This window comes from Ipomoea nil, unplaced genomic scaffold, assembly GCF_001879475.1.
Source record: "Ipomoea nil cultivar Tokyo-kokei standard unplaced genomic scaffold, Asagao_1.1 scaffold0980, whole genome shotgun sequence".
In the NCBI taxonomy this organism is placed as follows: domain Eukaryota; kingdom Viridiplantae; phylum Streptophyta; class Magnoliopsida; order Solanales; family Convolvulaceae; genus Ipomoea; species Ipomoea nil.
Window position 1 is genome coordinate 2378977 of NW_017617408.1, and position 15950 is coordinate 2394926.

Sequence of the window (15950 nt, forward strand, 5' to 3'; positions counted from 1 at the left end):
AAAATTTATATATTTAAAAACTACATTAAAAATACTACTCCGTATTAAATACAAAAAATCAATTAAAATAAATGTTGAGGAATTCTAAATTGTGAAGGGAAGAATTGGATAACCGGCCTTTGATTAAATGAGGTTAAAATTCAAGTATCTTACCAACCAAGCTAATTCATCTTAATGTAAAATAAATGTATATAAATTACTTATATTCAATACATATATACTATATATATATATATAAGAGATAGGATGGGCCCCCCAAGCATGGGCTCTGGGCAAGGGCTCAGCCTGCCCTTGTCCCAGGACCGGTCCTGCACATAGATAACTCAATTGATTATAAAGATCAAATTTAAAAATAATGACTCAAAATGGAGACAGTGTAGATCAACATATCAGAGTGAGGGGCTCTTTTGTCAACTACAAACAAACATTAAAGTTTGAAGTGCTAAAATGAATTAATAAATCCATTTTCCGGGAGTTTTCTGCTGGAGCCGTCAGGGTTGCATATATAACCGAGTATAAACGGTGGAGTTGCATATATATCTGCAGTGTGCACACATAAAACGACTTCAAATGTAAGTGAGTGAGAGAAGACGATGGACGACGAGAGAATTCTGGAACGAGAAAGGTACCAAATCGAACAGATTCGCCAGCTCGAGTCCGAGGAGTTGCAGGTAGAGGAAGTCGATGACGAATCATCCGAGGATGGCGATACCGCGTAATAATCTAATTTATTTCGGATTGTATTTATATTCCGTTACATTTCGTTGTTATCGTAGTGTAGTATCAGTTTGATGTTCATACACGGAATCACCTAGGGTTTTTGTTTCGGCGATTGAGTTTGCATCGCTTCTAGCTCGAGTACTATGCAGTTTTTGGGACTGGCCAACGTAGGTCTGGGTTTGAAACTTTGTTGTTCAGAGTGGTAGGAAATTTGAATAGAAATGGTTTAAAAGTTTTAGGGTTTGCTTGAGCTTTGTACACTCAATTCTGCTCTTAAATTTAAGTATCAAACAAGGAAGAAAAGGAACCGTTAATGAGATAGTTCTGATTTGCTTGGTTATAGCAGGTGTGAGGAAAACAGGAATTTCTTTGCTTGGTTAGCTGAGGAAAGCAGAGTGCTATTTGGATTAGGTTTTCTGACTGGTTTATATTCTATGGAGGGTACATAAGAGTTCTTTTCTGCTTAAAGTAATTTAGTGTATCTGGGTTGATTTTGGATGCCCAATCGCCACTATAGAGTTATTTTGTGTTCTATTTGAAACTCATTTTATTGTGCTGGAAACTGATTATGATTCTCTTTCCTTATCCTTGGCTGGTCCTATTCATCATAGGTTGGGGGAACAAACTGCACCTGGTGAATTTAATTATGACACCTCTTTGGCTGCATTGCATTCTTATCTTGGTGGTATGTACACTTGGATTATTTTTTTTTATCTATTTTATTGTTGTTGATATTTCTGTTCCATCTCAAACTGTTCAATTATTTATGACATTCTATATGTCAGATGTTGATGACACACATAACAGGCCATCATTCTTGGATGGCGGAGCTGTGATAGTTGTTCCTTTATTCTATCTTGAAGGTGAGTATTCATATCTGGTTTACTCAACTTTATATAGCATTTCAACACATTCACCATACATCTGCATTATACCACATTTGGTATGATTATCAACAAGTAGCAGGGAAACTGAAGAAAAAGGACAGCATTTTGGCATAATTTGGTTAATTGAAAGAGGAAGAGTGTTGAATATTAGGAAACATTAGTAGGAGTGGGCTTAGGCTGAACACATCCCTACAAAGAACCCATTGGCAAAGTGATGTGGAATAATATACCATTTATATTTTCTTTTTATTGCTTATTTGGATTGCAAATTTGCAATCCATTTGCAATCGTACAAAGCTGCCTAGAGGTGACCACGGTTCGAACTGAAATTGTTACTGTACTAACCGGATCCAAACCGAACCGTCCGTACGGTTCCGGTTCCGAACTGGAACCTTATAGGTTCCGGTTAAGGTTTTTAAAATATTGGAACCGGACGGTTCCGGTTCCAAACCGGAAAAAATATATATATAGGCATGTCATAAGTGGCCTGCGCCAATGCCACCTAGGCTGTAGACTGGCGCAGAAGCCAGGTCATGCACCGGCCTTTGCGCTAGTCTACACCTTTGAGTCTTGTCAAAGTTGACAAGACTCAAAAGGTGAGTCTGTGTCACGGACTCCGTGACATTTCAAATGTCACGGTTCAAAGGCCAAAGCAAATGTGACATTTGCTTTGGCCTTTGAACAAAATCATTTTTTTAAAAATAATTTAAAAACTCAGCGCCTGAACTCCCTGAAGCCTGAAAACATTAATTAAAAAAAAAAGTAATTACGGTTAGAACCGGCGGTTCCAACCGGAACCGTGGTCATGCCTAAAGCTGCTCCAGCTGCTTTGTACCTTTTTTTTTTTTTTTTTAAATTTTTATTTTATTTATGTACTTTTGTTTGTTTTTTTTTTTTTTTTTTTCTTTTTCTTTTATTTACTTATTTATTTATGTTTTAAAATGATGTGATATTGGGGTCTACTTTTAAAAATAGATTAGATTTGCAGGGATGTAGTGTGAATAGTAAATGATTTGCAAATTATATGATGTGGAAGTGGGACCATTTTTGAGAGTGAGAGAGATTTGCAGGGATAATGTTAGCCTTAGTTTCCTATTCCTAGTAGGATTGGTTTATCTTTATACAGTTCAAGACATAGACTAATCAAAGAGGCAATCTATTGTAATTCTTTCATTATAATATATTGTTTTCTATTCTCTCTCTTTCTTTGTTTTCTCACATATTTTGCTTCAGCCTAACTAGCGGGGTAGCTATTCGCCACCTGCTAGACCTTTCAATCTCTCAATTTTAACATAGTATCAGTGCTTACGTATCCTGGGCTATTTCATCTTCTATTTTTCTATATGAATGACAAGTCATAGTGATGCAAACATACAAGACTGTTTTGTTTTAAGTCATTGAGCTCATCCAGAACTTTTAAAGCATGAGTGTTGAAGTTTATTCTCTCCACTATAACCTGCTTTAACATATGGGTGCTTTCTGTTTATTTTTAGTAGTTATTCTAAGAACAGTTCGGTGCATTTAGTTTCTGGAAATTTTTTCCATTTTCTAGATAAATGGAAAACAAAAATAGAAAATAGAAAACAGGAAACTGGTTTTCCATTTTTCCAATTTTAAAAAGGATTTAAAACAGTTTTTTTTTTTTTTTTTTTTTTTTTTCCAGATTTTCCCAAATACAAAAAAACACATATCTTTATCTATAATTGCTATTTTTATTACATAGAAACTTCCATTTCACTTATCTAGTTATCTATCTACTCATATCATCTACCCAACTACCACCAATCTATATACCTCTATCACCAGCTACCTACCCTATCACCTCCTATATCTATTTCATCCATCACCACCACTATTCATACTATCTACATATTCACTACTATTACTACATATAGTATTCTCTTTCGTTTTCACTCTATCCATATTATTAGGGATGGCAATAGGTAGGTAATCATCTATTTTGTCATTTTTAAATGTGAATCTGAATACATTTAGAACTACCCAAATACGAGTGAATATTACATGTACCTTTTCCAAACCCAATTGACACTACACATATAATACTCGAAATCATCGCAAAACCTATTATACGCATGCACGCACACACACACACACAATGACACAACAATCGGATACAAGGATTTCACTACTACCTAAACTTGTTTCAAACCCGTCCTATTAGGGTTTTGGAAGTTAGGCACCCGGTATTAATTTATCTGTTGTCGTCCGTGGATAGTATTGTCAAAATTAAAATTCAAAAAATAGCACTAAAAATTTGAATATTCGAAATAAAATTTAGATATATCCAACTATATCCAATGCACAAACATTACCACACTACTTGATATTATTGTCACCTACCACTAGCATTATTTGTAGGTTTAAATGAAGAAAAAAAAATCGATAAACATATAGGATTAAATAACTTTGTATTTCCTCCCTCATTTGAATGCTGATAAACACGTTTTTTGTTTTTTTCTATCATTTTTCTAATGGAAAAAGAAAAATGAGAAAACTATGGAAAAAGGAAATAGAAAAATGCACTAAACATGCGTACATCCAACCATAGTTGGTAATGAGTAAATAACATAGCACAAGCACGATCCTAGGCTTTGATTTCGGCAATAAAAGCTAGCATGTTTGCAGAAAGAGGTTTACATTTTGTTGCACCTTGATGCATATATATATATATATATATATATATATATATATATATATATATATATATATATATATATATATTTATTTATTTATTTATTTATTTATTTACCTATTGAGAATAAATAAAGGCATCAAAATAGAAGGGCAAAAGGATGCCATTCTGTTTCTGCCAGCATGTACTAATGATATGGTTATATACTCATATTGCTAAGTAAGCATATTGTAGGTGTTTAGCCCAGCTGATGGCTTATCCAGAAACAGGGTTTTTCTAAAAAAGCCTTAGTTTGGTGTTTCTTGAATAAGATACATTTCCTCTACTCTATCTTAATAGCCTTTTTGTTTATTTATTGTGTGGACCAGCTTCTACTTTTTGGAGTAGCTATGCAACAAGCATACATAGCTTCAAAGTTGCAATGAGTAACCTCTTTTCTTTCTGTTTTTAAATTTCCTTTGTTATTTATTTTATTTCTTCAGGAGTTGTTTTATTCCCTGAGGCTACACTTCCTTTGCGAGTTATTCAGTCTAATTTTATAGCTGCTGTTGAAAAAGCATTGCAACGGACTAATGATCATTATACTATTGGTGTCGTAAGTATACTTTTGGAATTTCTGTTTCATTTCTTTTTGTAAAGATTTTGTTGAACTGCACTTTTAAGTTGGCTTGATGGAAAATGCTTTCAGATTCGAGTTCACAGGGATCCTCATAATAGGAGGATAAAGTTTGCAACGACTGGGACAACTGCTGAGGTACTGCATGTTGCTTATCAAATTTGTACAATTTTAATGAACTAAACTAAGAGTTACTGATTGGGTTGTTGCTTATCTAATATGGTTATGGAGTTACTGATAGTCTTAATATGGTTAATATATCTACATTTAAATATGGAAGTGGTATATCTTATGATTAGTATTTTTTTTTGGTTTTGTTTTGTTTTGTTTGTTTTGTTTTGTTTTTTTTTTTGTTTTTTTGTTTTTGTTTTTTTTTGTTTTGTTTTGTTTGTTTGTTTTGTTTTGTTTTTTTTTTTTTTTTTTTTTTTTTTGCTTTTTTGTTTGTAATTTCTTATTTGTGTTCTCACATACTTAATTATTTATGATGCTTTAGATTCGGCAATATCGGCGGTTGGAAGATGGTTCAGTGAATGTTGTTACCCGTGGTCAGCAACGCTTTCGTCTGAGACGCCGTTGGATGGATGCTGATGGAGCAGTAAGAACTTTTTTAATGTGAAATACAAAGAATTTTCTTTCTTTTCTCTATTTGTTGTTCTCTTACTGAACTTATTTGATTAACTATTCTTCTAATAGCCTTGCGGAGAGATTCAAATCATCCAAGAAGATGTTCCATTAAGGACTCCCCGAGAGGCTGTTGGGAGATTGACACCATTGAGAAGATTGCATGCCTGGGCTGACGTGCCTTTACAGACACAGTCATTAAATAATTCTCTAACTAAGCATTATGAGTATGGAAATGGGAATGATTCAGATGAGATGTCAGAGGAAAGTTTTGAAAGTGAATTATCGCTCGGAGAGAAAAGACTCCACCAGTCTGCTATTGTTTCTATAATTGGTGATAATATGATTGATGAGTCAACAAGCAGTGATGATGAGACCCTTGATCAAGGGCTAGAGGTCCAATCTGGAAGATACCACTTACATGATTTTGTAGGGTCTTTGCACACAAAACGCAACAAAAAGTCTATTGATTCTAGCCAGGGAATTGGGGAAGGATCTGCTTCTGATATGCCATCTTGTAAAGGCAATGGATCGAGAAAGCATGTAATTAGCCAGATGCGTGAAGTCCCAAGGGCATTCTGGCCCAACTGGGTTTATCGGATGTATGATTCATATGCTCTTGCTCAGAGGGCAGCAGGTTGTGAGGCCTTCTTTTCACTTCTACAACAATTTTTTACTTGTTCATCATTTTTATTATTATTATTATTTTTTTGAATCCCTGATTTATGATTTAGCTTCATTAGGTGATTGAATTTTCTAGTGATGATTTCTTAATTTTGGCTCTTATTAGTTCTTCTTGATAGGGGAAAGTTGTATGAAGGCTTCTGTTTGATATTCATTTCAACACCTTCATTTAGTCTAGACAATAGATGTTAAAGTGTTGCCTATGCATGTCATGATTAAGGTAGAACAGTCTAGACACTGAAAAATCTTTGATTTACTCTGCCATAATTGCTTCACTTTGATATGTTAGTAATTCCTGTTCACTGAGTGCTTTGGCAGTAGATACTAGATAGTTCCTGTCAAATCTTTATATTTTATACTTTGGTAACATCTCTTAACAATATTATGTCTGCATTCCATTTCATTGGCTGATTTTCCACACATTTCCTTGGATTCTAGTTGGAACATAAATATTTTGAATAACTTGGATTATATGGATTACTTGGAATTTGACTGGTAATCTGCTAGAGCTGTAATTTGTAGATCGGTGGAAACAGATTGTCAAGGCACCAAATATGGATGCGTTTGTGATGAAGCCAGATCTTCTGTCATTTCATATTGCCAGTAAGATTCCTGTATCAGAATCAACAAGGCAGGAGCTTCTGGATATTGATGGAATTTCCTATAGGTTGCGACTAGAAATTGAATTACTCGAGAAGTTTGATCGTGTACAGTGCAAGACTTGTTTGGTAAGAAATGGTTTTTATTGCAATGTTATGTTTTCTTGTGTGTGTGGCTAATCTTTATTCATTCCTTGTAGACTCTGATTGCTAGGCGAAGTGAGATGTTGGTAATGTCTGGAGAAGGTCCTCTTGGTGCTTATGTGAATCCACATGGTTTTGTGCATGAGATAATGACCCTGCTTAAAGCAAATGGGTTAGCAGTCATTGGAAATCCAGAGAAGGAATACAGCTGGTTTCCTGGGTATGGTTTTAATTTGGTTCCATAGTAATTTTCTCTCTTTCTCTGTCTGTCCCTCATTCAGAGTTTGAAGGCAGTCTTTTGTAGTTGTTGCTGAAGTATTAATATGCTTAGCAAGTTAGCAGGCCTATTTTTACACTACTAGTGTGGCTTGTGGCAAGTAAAAGCTCTAAGAAATTTGAGCTTAACAAATACTCCGTATCAATCTTTAGTATCACTTAATTGCTTGTGGAAAAAAATAGTCTTTATTTTTGGATGTCTTTGCGTCAGATGCATTTTTGGATGTTTGAAATGTAGAATTGAAGGGGGCAAGATGTTAGTATCATGTTCTGATAGAGGGTGATATTCTTGTAGGTATGCCTGGTCTATTGCAGAATGTGTTACTTGTGGAGCTCAGATGGGGTGGCTTTTTACCGCTACAAATAAGAAACTGAAGCCTAGATCGTTTTGGGGCATTAGGTGTTCCCAAGTTCATGATGACATAAGCTAATCTTTCTTGAACCCAATACCACCTTTTGGCGGATCTGCAGCTGGCAGAGATAATGCTTGGTTTGTACATGGCTTTGGTTGGCTACAAGTCATTATAATGATTTGGAATACTAAAGCAGATTATCAGTTCTGAAGTCTTAACTTGCAGCAGAACTCCAACCTCTAGTTTTGTTCCAAGATCAGATCACAAAGCCCTAGCAATGTAGTGAGTTTCGATAAAAGTATTTGCAGTTATGTATGTACACGCCATGTTATTCCTCAAGTAGTGAAGTGATGTCTGCCCCTTTTATGATGAAGAGGTGGGGGCATTACTTTTTGTATATCAACTCCTCTAGGCTATTATTATTATTATTATACAATAATAATAATCAAAACAAAACTATATTTTGAGAATAATCAAAACAAAAATGTATACCAAATAAAATTGAAATTTAAAATATTAAAAAAAAAAAAAATGAAGAAGACAAAGTGGAGCTAGTGGCTTCCCTTTGTAAATGATGTGGGATAATTTTTATTCCACATCGAAAATGTTGAGAAATGCTCATCTTTTAAACATAATTGTTTGCTTATTAACGTGGCAAGCAAGAGAAAAGTCAGACGCTCTCACAACATGTCCGTTACGAGAGGGGCTATATGTGCACCGTTCTGATAATTGAGGGGCAACATTTATATCACTCATAATTTAGGGGTGACATTGATAATTGGCATATTATAGAGTGGCATTTTTTACAATTTTCCCTTTTATCAATGCATGAAAACTTCTTAAAAAATTTGTAAGTTAATTTAATTTTACTATATCATTATAAAAATATCTATTGTAACTATATATTTTGAATTATTTATTATCATCCTCTATTGACAAGAATTGTAACAATTGTCATTAACAAACTCTCAAAACAATTTGTCTCAACAACGAATGTAAATTAAAAAAAAAAAATCAATGATTTCATTATTGTTGATGAAAAGTATGTATGCCACTTTATTACTATTATTAAATTAAATAAATTTGTAGCTACAACAAAAAATAATACATATGCATTTAATTAATTTAGAATCATGTCTATAATGCCTTTATTTAAAAAAAAATATATTCATTATAAAAAATTTAAAAGAGATATACTTTCATTAGTTATATTATCTTTATTTTCTACAATTCAAAGATTCATTACCTTCAAATTTATTAATTTATTATATTCACTACATTGTCCATTGTCTTCTTTTTACATTATCTTGTAATTAAACTACGTATCAAAGTTATAATACAAAATATGTTATATATATTTATTTACCAAGTATTTTATAAAAATATAAAAAAAATATTAATATTTTGTTCAATACTTTCACATAACTCACCTACGACACATGAAACATGTAGGTGAAAAACTACTACTACCAAATATCAATAGGTGCTTGTAAGATAAAAGAGTTAATAGTACAACTAAAATCCATCATATACATAACAAGGCAAATCTAAAGCTTCCTACATCATAACATTGCACACGATGAATCTATCTATATTACCACCAGTAATCTAATTGCACATGACACACTACCAATAAAAAAAAAAGGACATGTACTGAAGATGAAGACAATGACAATGCTACCCAAAAGAGAATTAAGAAGAATTAGAAAAATTTAAAGTAAAAGTAGTATTTATTTTGATTATTGATTTTAGACTAGCCAAAATTGCAAACATTTATTTTAGTGACAATATAATCAATCTCTCATATATATTATCTTGCATTTGTATACTTTAAATTACCGATTTAAATAAACAAATTCAATATTTATTTATCTATGCATGAACATCTCCGATATAATATTACATTGATATACTTTAAAATATTTATTTTAAAAAATCATTGGACATTATTCCATTCGCGCAAAGTGCGTAAGTACTAAGTTCATTTTATTAATTTCGCTGAAGAATGTTTTAATCAGTGGGAGTGATCATTTAGAAAAGATCATTAAGATACTCCACTAAAGTTTTTGGATTTAATTATTGTATTCATACATTCCAAATTGGGTTGTATGTCAAACAATAAGTCCAAAAATATTCCACAAGTGTTAATCTTATATTTGTTCATATAAATTCATAAGTTCAAATTATTGAATATTTGGTCGTGCAACATATTTATGAAAATGTTGTAACAATATTAAGGAATTTATTAGAACAAAAACATTTAACTTGTGATGCACTGTCATTTAATAAATTCTTTAGTGATTAATGGAGTCTTTAGTTTCTTCAAAATTGATCCTGAGCCATTTTTGTTTGTAGGGCTCAAAACAATTTTGTGGAACATATAAGTAAGACTCATTATGTTCAGTTCATTTTAAAGTGAACATTGAAGTTATTTGGAAAGTTATGGTGTATGATTAAGATTTCAAATTTATGGATTTAGACCTTTGGTTTATTGTCTAAGTTATTGGAATGCTTCTGTGACTTGACTATTTTTGGATTTTTTGATGAGTGGGAGTGACAGACGTGTCAACTCCAATGTAAAAAACAAAGACAATAATTGAGAGAGAAGAACATAGAGAGAGAAAGAAAGAGAGATAGAGATTTTTCTTTATAATATTTAAATTTCGCTATAATGATAAATATTTTTATTTATAAAGATAATAAATTTCTATTTATAAAGGTAAGAAATTACAATAATAATAATAATAATAATAATAATAATAATAATAATAATAATAATAATAAAATAAAATTATATACTAAATAAAATTAAAAAAAAAATAGTGGGGTGCTACTCCCCTTTACAAATGATCTCACATTAAAAATGTTTGGAAGAGGAGCTCTCCTTTATATAAGAGGAATAATGCTCTTCTTCCAAACATAATTGTTTGCCCATCAACATGGGCAAGTATTCAGAAGCCAAAAGGCTCTTATTGAAGAAGCCTTAATGCTTACAAGTCATTATAATATAATGATCAGAGAAGTCTGTTACAATAGTTCCTTGGATGACAACTTCATACTAAAGCAGATTATCAGTTCTGAAGCCTTAACTTGAAGCAGCAGAACTCCAACCTCTCTAGTTTTGTTCCAAGATCAGATCACAAAGCCCAGCAATATAATGCGATCAAAGAAGTCGTCTCTTTTGCAGTTATGTATGTACGTACATACACGCCGTGTTATTCCTCAAGTAGTGAAGTGATGTTTTATACTTTTATGTGTTTTAGTAATAAAACATCATGCTATGTAGCTAATGTAAGTTGTGAGCATCAATCATCTAACGAACGATTTGAAAAACACAGATAAATAAAATCAAGGCATTTCAAATGGATCAAGTTTATTAATAGAAGTGTAATTTTACTTCCTCACAACTACAAAAATTTGTATCTATGGACATGAATTCAACAAAAAAAAAAAAAAAAAAAAAAAAAAAAAAAAAATCAGTGCAAAGATAAAGAAGTCACAGGTCAGCGATAGCTACGATAGACTGGAGTGTACATGCAGCTCTCGGCATACTTAACAAGATCCTTTGGACGAGGGAGACGGGTTGCAAGACCTGAGAAATAAGCATGCAAAGATGAAGTAAATTAAAGTTTTAGTTAAGACAGAAACGGTGAGTCTTTCAATTACTAAATGACTCACCGAGTTCATACGACTTTGCAGCTACATCAGCTGCAATATGTGCTGATATCTTCCTGATGCTAGTGAATGGTGGATATATTAGCCCCTCCGCGTAGTTTTCATCTGTCACCTCCGCCGCCAAGGCTGACGCTGTTTCACCAATCAAAACGTTCATTATAATTAATGTGAAATTTCCATGACACCTGACCGAGGCAAAGCAAAACTACTTACAGGCTGCTAAAAGCATGTCATCATGCACGCGAACTGTGCCCGACATAATCAGACCTAATCCAAATCCCGGGAATATGTATGCATTGTTAGCCTGAACAAAAACCAAACCAGAAATTATTAGTCTGCAATGAAGAACATACAAGACAGGCAAAGCTACTTATGGGGTAAAGTGGCAACCTGGCCTGGCACAAATTTCTTGCCTTCATATTCAACAGCGTGAAATGGACTTCCACTAGCAAAGATTGCAGCACCCTGTGATTAATTACCAAAACTTATATTAGTAATGCATAAAAAGACAAAATGCAAATCCATTATTTATTTACCTTGCTCCATGTATAAGCTTCTTCTGCAGTACACTCTGCTTGTGAAGTCGGGTTCGATAGAGCCAAGATAAGAGGTTTCTACACACAACATTTACTCTTAGGGATTATTCACTAAATGGGTTTAAGCTAATAGTGACACTGCACTACCTCGTTGAGTGATGCCATGGTCTCCACAACTTCCTGGGTAAATGCTCTTCCAACTCCCGAAGTTCCTATTAGAATTGTCGGCTTTATTGCCTGAAACCATAGAATTGAAAACCACATAAGTGAAGAGAAGATGGGGCCTGGGGGGGGGGGGGGGGGGTTCTAATTCTTTCCATTCCGTTAACTCACATTGACAGCTTCAATGAGGTCCTTGGCTGGCTCGTGTTCGTGAGCCCAAGGCTGTTTGAATTGCTGAAGCGATTCTAACCGAGAACTCACAATCAGTCCCTGATATAAAGCCAAACAAGTACAATTTTACTGGTGAAAGGTAAAGAAAAATATATGCATTATTATGAAGCTAGTCTGAATTGAAGAAGTGCCTTTGAGTCGACAAGCCAAATCTTTTTTCGAGCTTCATCTATCGCAACCCCTGACTGCAAAAGTTACACACACAGGCAAAGGCAGTAAGAATATCCAGAAACGAAAGAAAGTGAAATAGAACCACGAAAAAGACAGACAATTTAGTACCTTCTTTGAAATTTCAAGTGCAATAAGCTCGGCTATTCCAGTTCCCGCCTTCAATATGCCAAACACAGAGGTTTAAACCAAATTGCATAATTCTATCTAGAGAGGGATAAAAATCCATCAAAAGATGAACAAGCTCACCTCTCCCGCGCCTAGGAACAAGAAAGTTTGGTCGATTAACGCTCCACCAAGTACTTTCAACGCTGAAACGAGCCCAGCCAGGACAACAGCTGCCGTTCCCTAATTGTGTAACATTGAATACCGTTTAGAACAGAAGGAAACGTTTCGTTTCAACAAGAAAGCTCTTGAGTTGTTACAAAATATTACCTACCTGTATATCATCATTAAACACAAGATGTGTAGTACGATACTTTGCCAGCAGATCGAAAGCATTGTGGTTTGCAAAGTCTTCGAACTAGAAAGTTTTTGCGAGTTTAGAATATACTACAAACTCTTATCTAAAAGAAAGCAACATATACTGTTAGCAAAGGCATACCTGTATCAGAATTTTTTCTCCATAATTTTGTTTAACTGCAGACATGAACTCCTCCAATAGTTCTGCATATTCCTGTATGTGGCCGAAAGCGATGAGATTGGGAAGTGGAAACCTTTACCCAGAGGGAAAAATCGAAATTAGATACCTGCCCGGTTGCTCTCTTCTGCTTGAGTCCAATGTAAAACTCGTCGTCTAGTAACTTCTGATTGTTTGTGCCTACATCTATGGTAATAGGCAGGCACTGGAAGCAGATATACAGAAAGTGTGTGTGTATGTGTTTGTGTTAAAGATCATAGAAATCTCGATTTAAAATAACCGCATTTTGAAAAGCAGAATGCTTACTACTGAGGGACGAACTCCTCCGAGAGCAGTATAAAGAGAGAGTTTTCCTACAGGAATTCCCATGCCCTGTAAAATGTTTTTATTTTGGTTTATATGACAGAAAAATTCTTGAAATCAGTAGAATTCAGCATTTTACCTGACAACCAAGGTCACCAAGTCCCAATATGCGTTCGCCATCAGTTACTACGATAACCTGAATGCTCTTCTCGGGCCAGTTTCTAAACACCTCATGAATCTTACCTCTGAAAACTTGCGATGAATAATGTTACTATTTTTGGCTAATAGTGAACCCAAATAATGGAAGAAAAGAAAAAATTATATTACTTGTCTTTCAGACTGATAAACAGGCCCTGAGGACGTTTGAAAATGCCTCCGTACTTCTGGCAAGCCTCACCGACTGTCGGGGTGTAGACAATTGGGAGTAGTTCCTCGACGTTATCAATAAGAAGTTTATAAAATAGCCTTCTATTTGTCTCCTGGAATATTACTTAAACAAATTCAATACAAGTTCTCGAGCTCTCAAAGATAAGAGGCGGCAAAGGAAAATACCTGAAGATCCATCATGGCCACATATCTTTGCAATGGAACTTCATATGCGCGAAGATTTTGCAACACTTTCTTCACCTGAAAACACAACATTGCAGGCAAAGATGGCAATGGGGCGGGTGATCAAGAAGGAAGGATGGGGAAAATATATAACTAATACGAGAGGCAACATTATCCTACCTGAAGTTCCTGGGACATTACAGTAGGAGGTAGGAGGCCGCGCAAGTAATATGCATCTCTCTCTTGGTCAGTGAATGCAAGCCCTTTATTGTAATGTGGATCGCGCATCAAACTATATCCACTGAAGAAGATAACAAAAACTTATAATTCAGTGAGATAATATAATCAATCAGACAAAGATAACATTTAGGAATGTATATAACATGACAAACAATTTATCAAGTTAACTGTTTCATGTCACAAGATTCAATACTTGAAGATTATGAAGTGATGATAGATAAACAATAACACAATCCACAGCAACAAAATGAAACAATTAATAATCACCTAGCCACAGAGAAAGAAATAGTTGATTTGAATAGTGAATAGTAAACAGAACAGGTAAAATGATGAGTAATAATTAACCGAGAAAGAAAGAGTTGATTTGATTAGTGAATAGTAAACAAAACATGTAAAATAATAATTACCTAGCCACGGAGAAAGTCCAGGGGGTGATGGATTGATCCTCAGTGGCTTTATCTTCACCATAGATGTCCCCAACTCCACCTCCCACACCAGCCTTATCATTCATCAAGTCAAGCACAGACTCATCATACCCTCCCATCTCTTTCAGTGTACTCTCCATGCCTACCCTAATTAGTAATTCTCTGCCAATATCACAAACTGAAACTACAAAAAAAGAAGCAATAACCCACTAATCAAATACACAATTTTCAAGAACAATGGAAAAATTCCCACATTTTATAACCCATTACCCAAAACAAGAAACTTCAAAATCTTCCTGGGAAACTAAAGATTGGTTCTGGTGCAAAAGTACAAATCTTGAAGAAAATGGGGATGGTGTATTGACGTACCAGAAGATTGGTTCTTGATCGAGATGAATAGTGAGAGGATCAAAGTGACAACGACTGAGGGGGGAAGCAATATATATGAGAGAGAGAGAGAGAGAGAGAGAGAGAGAGAGAGAGAGGTGAAGGTTCAATTCTCTTGGCATTCCCGGAAAGAAAGTAGGAAATTTAATTTCCGCAATTTGGGAGCTGAAAATAATGGTAAATTCGTAGTTGAAAGTTAGCAATTTTGGAGGACAGTTTGAAGAATTCCTAACGGTTGTCCGCGTGTTTGGGAGAATGAAGGACTTCTTGGCAGTTGGCAGTTATATGTAACCACCATTTCCACCCCTATACTAGTCACGTGGCCCCTTAGGAGTAAATTATAACATGCTCCACCTAACATCATAGACATGAGACAATGCTTTATTTTGATAAAGAATAAGGTGGTCACTAAACGTAATCTGAAAGTACAATTGAGTCATTGAACGTAATCTGAAAGTGTAATTAAGCCACTGAACAAAATAAAAAAATATAATTAGGGCATTGAACATTTCAAATGTATACATTTTCACCTGTTTGTAGATTACCATATATTTCATCATTTATTTCATCAAGTTGCCTGCTTACGTGGATGGTGAGTTGATTTTTTTTTAATAATAAACTTTAAAAATTTAAAAAAAAGTTGGGCCACCCCCCTCCATCTCCAATTAGAGATGAAGACAGGTCTTTTATCTCCGACAGAAACTAAGGAAGGGGGGAAGGTGGGTGGCGCGAGACAAGTCCTTCGTCTCATGCCACCCCGACGTTTTATTATATATATATATATATATATATATATATATATATATATATAATTGTATATTTAAAGTTTATTATTAAAAATAATTTAAAATGTCAACTCACATTATTCTACGTAAGTCGACAACCTGATGAAATGGATGGTAACATGATATCAGGGGAAATTGCATACATTTAGGATGTTTAGTGGCTTAATCGTATTTTTTTTTTAATTTTATTTTTTGTTTTGATTCAGTGGCCTAATTACAATACAGAGATGATAAAAACTCAACAATGACATGTAAATCATATTAATGATAGCAATATACAAAAGTTCCAAATAAGG

General features: G+C 34.2%; 2 protein-coding genes across 3 annotated transcripts; one reads left to right on the top strand and one right to left on the bottom strand.

The window, feature by feature from the left end:
• The first annotated feature begins 427 nt into the window (after positions 1–427).
• Positions 428–7956, top strand: LOC109179903 (protein cereblon). The gene is made up of 11 exons (XM_019329384.1): positions 428–498; positions 542–715; positions 1332–1405; positions 1506–1583; positions 4743–4855; positions 4949–5014; positions 5370–5471; positions 5570–6134; positions 6704–6909; positions 6981–7144; positions 7496–7956. The coding sequence occupies exons 2-11, from the start codon at positions 594–596 to the stop codon at positions 7629–7631; spliced, it is 1626 nt and encodes a 541-aa protein (XP_019184929.1). The 5' UTR covers positions 428–498; positions 542–593; the 3' UTR covers positions 7632–7956.
• Positions 7957–10892: 2936 nt separating this feature from the next.
• Positions 10893–15113, bottom strand: LOC109179902 (NADP-dependent malic enzyme-like). 2 transcript variants are annotated; one of them, XM_019329382.1, is made up of 20 exons: positions 14852–15113; positions 14465–14666; positions 13998–14118; positions 13821–13895; positions 13596–13747; positions 13408–13513; positions 13272–13337; positions 13075–13170; positions 12930–13001; positions 12765–12848; positions 12575–12673; positions 12437–12484; positions 12289–12342; positions 12098–12196; positions 11912–12001; positions 11765–11842; positions 11619–11693; positions 11442–11532; positions 11232–11360; positions 10893–11145 (listed from the first exon to the last, which is right to left on the bottom strand). In XM_019329382.1, the coding sequence occupies exons 2-20, from the start codon at positions 14620–14622 to the stop codon at positions 11057–11059; spliced, it is 1782 nt and encodes a 593-aa protein (XP_019184927.1). In that variant the 5' UTR covers positions 14623–14666; positions 14852–15113; the 3' UTR covers positions 10893–11056. The 2 variants fall into 2 exon arrangements, with proteins under 2 accessions (XP_019184927.1, XP_019184928.1); XM_019329383.1 differs by lacking the exons at positions 10893–11145; positions 11232–11360 and having other exon boundaries at positions 11448–11531.
• Positions 15114–15950: the final 837 nt, after the last annotated feature.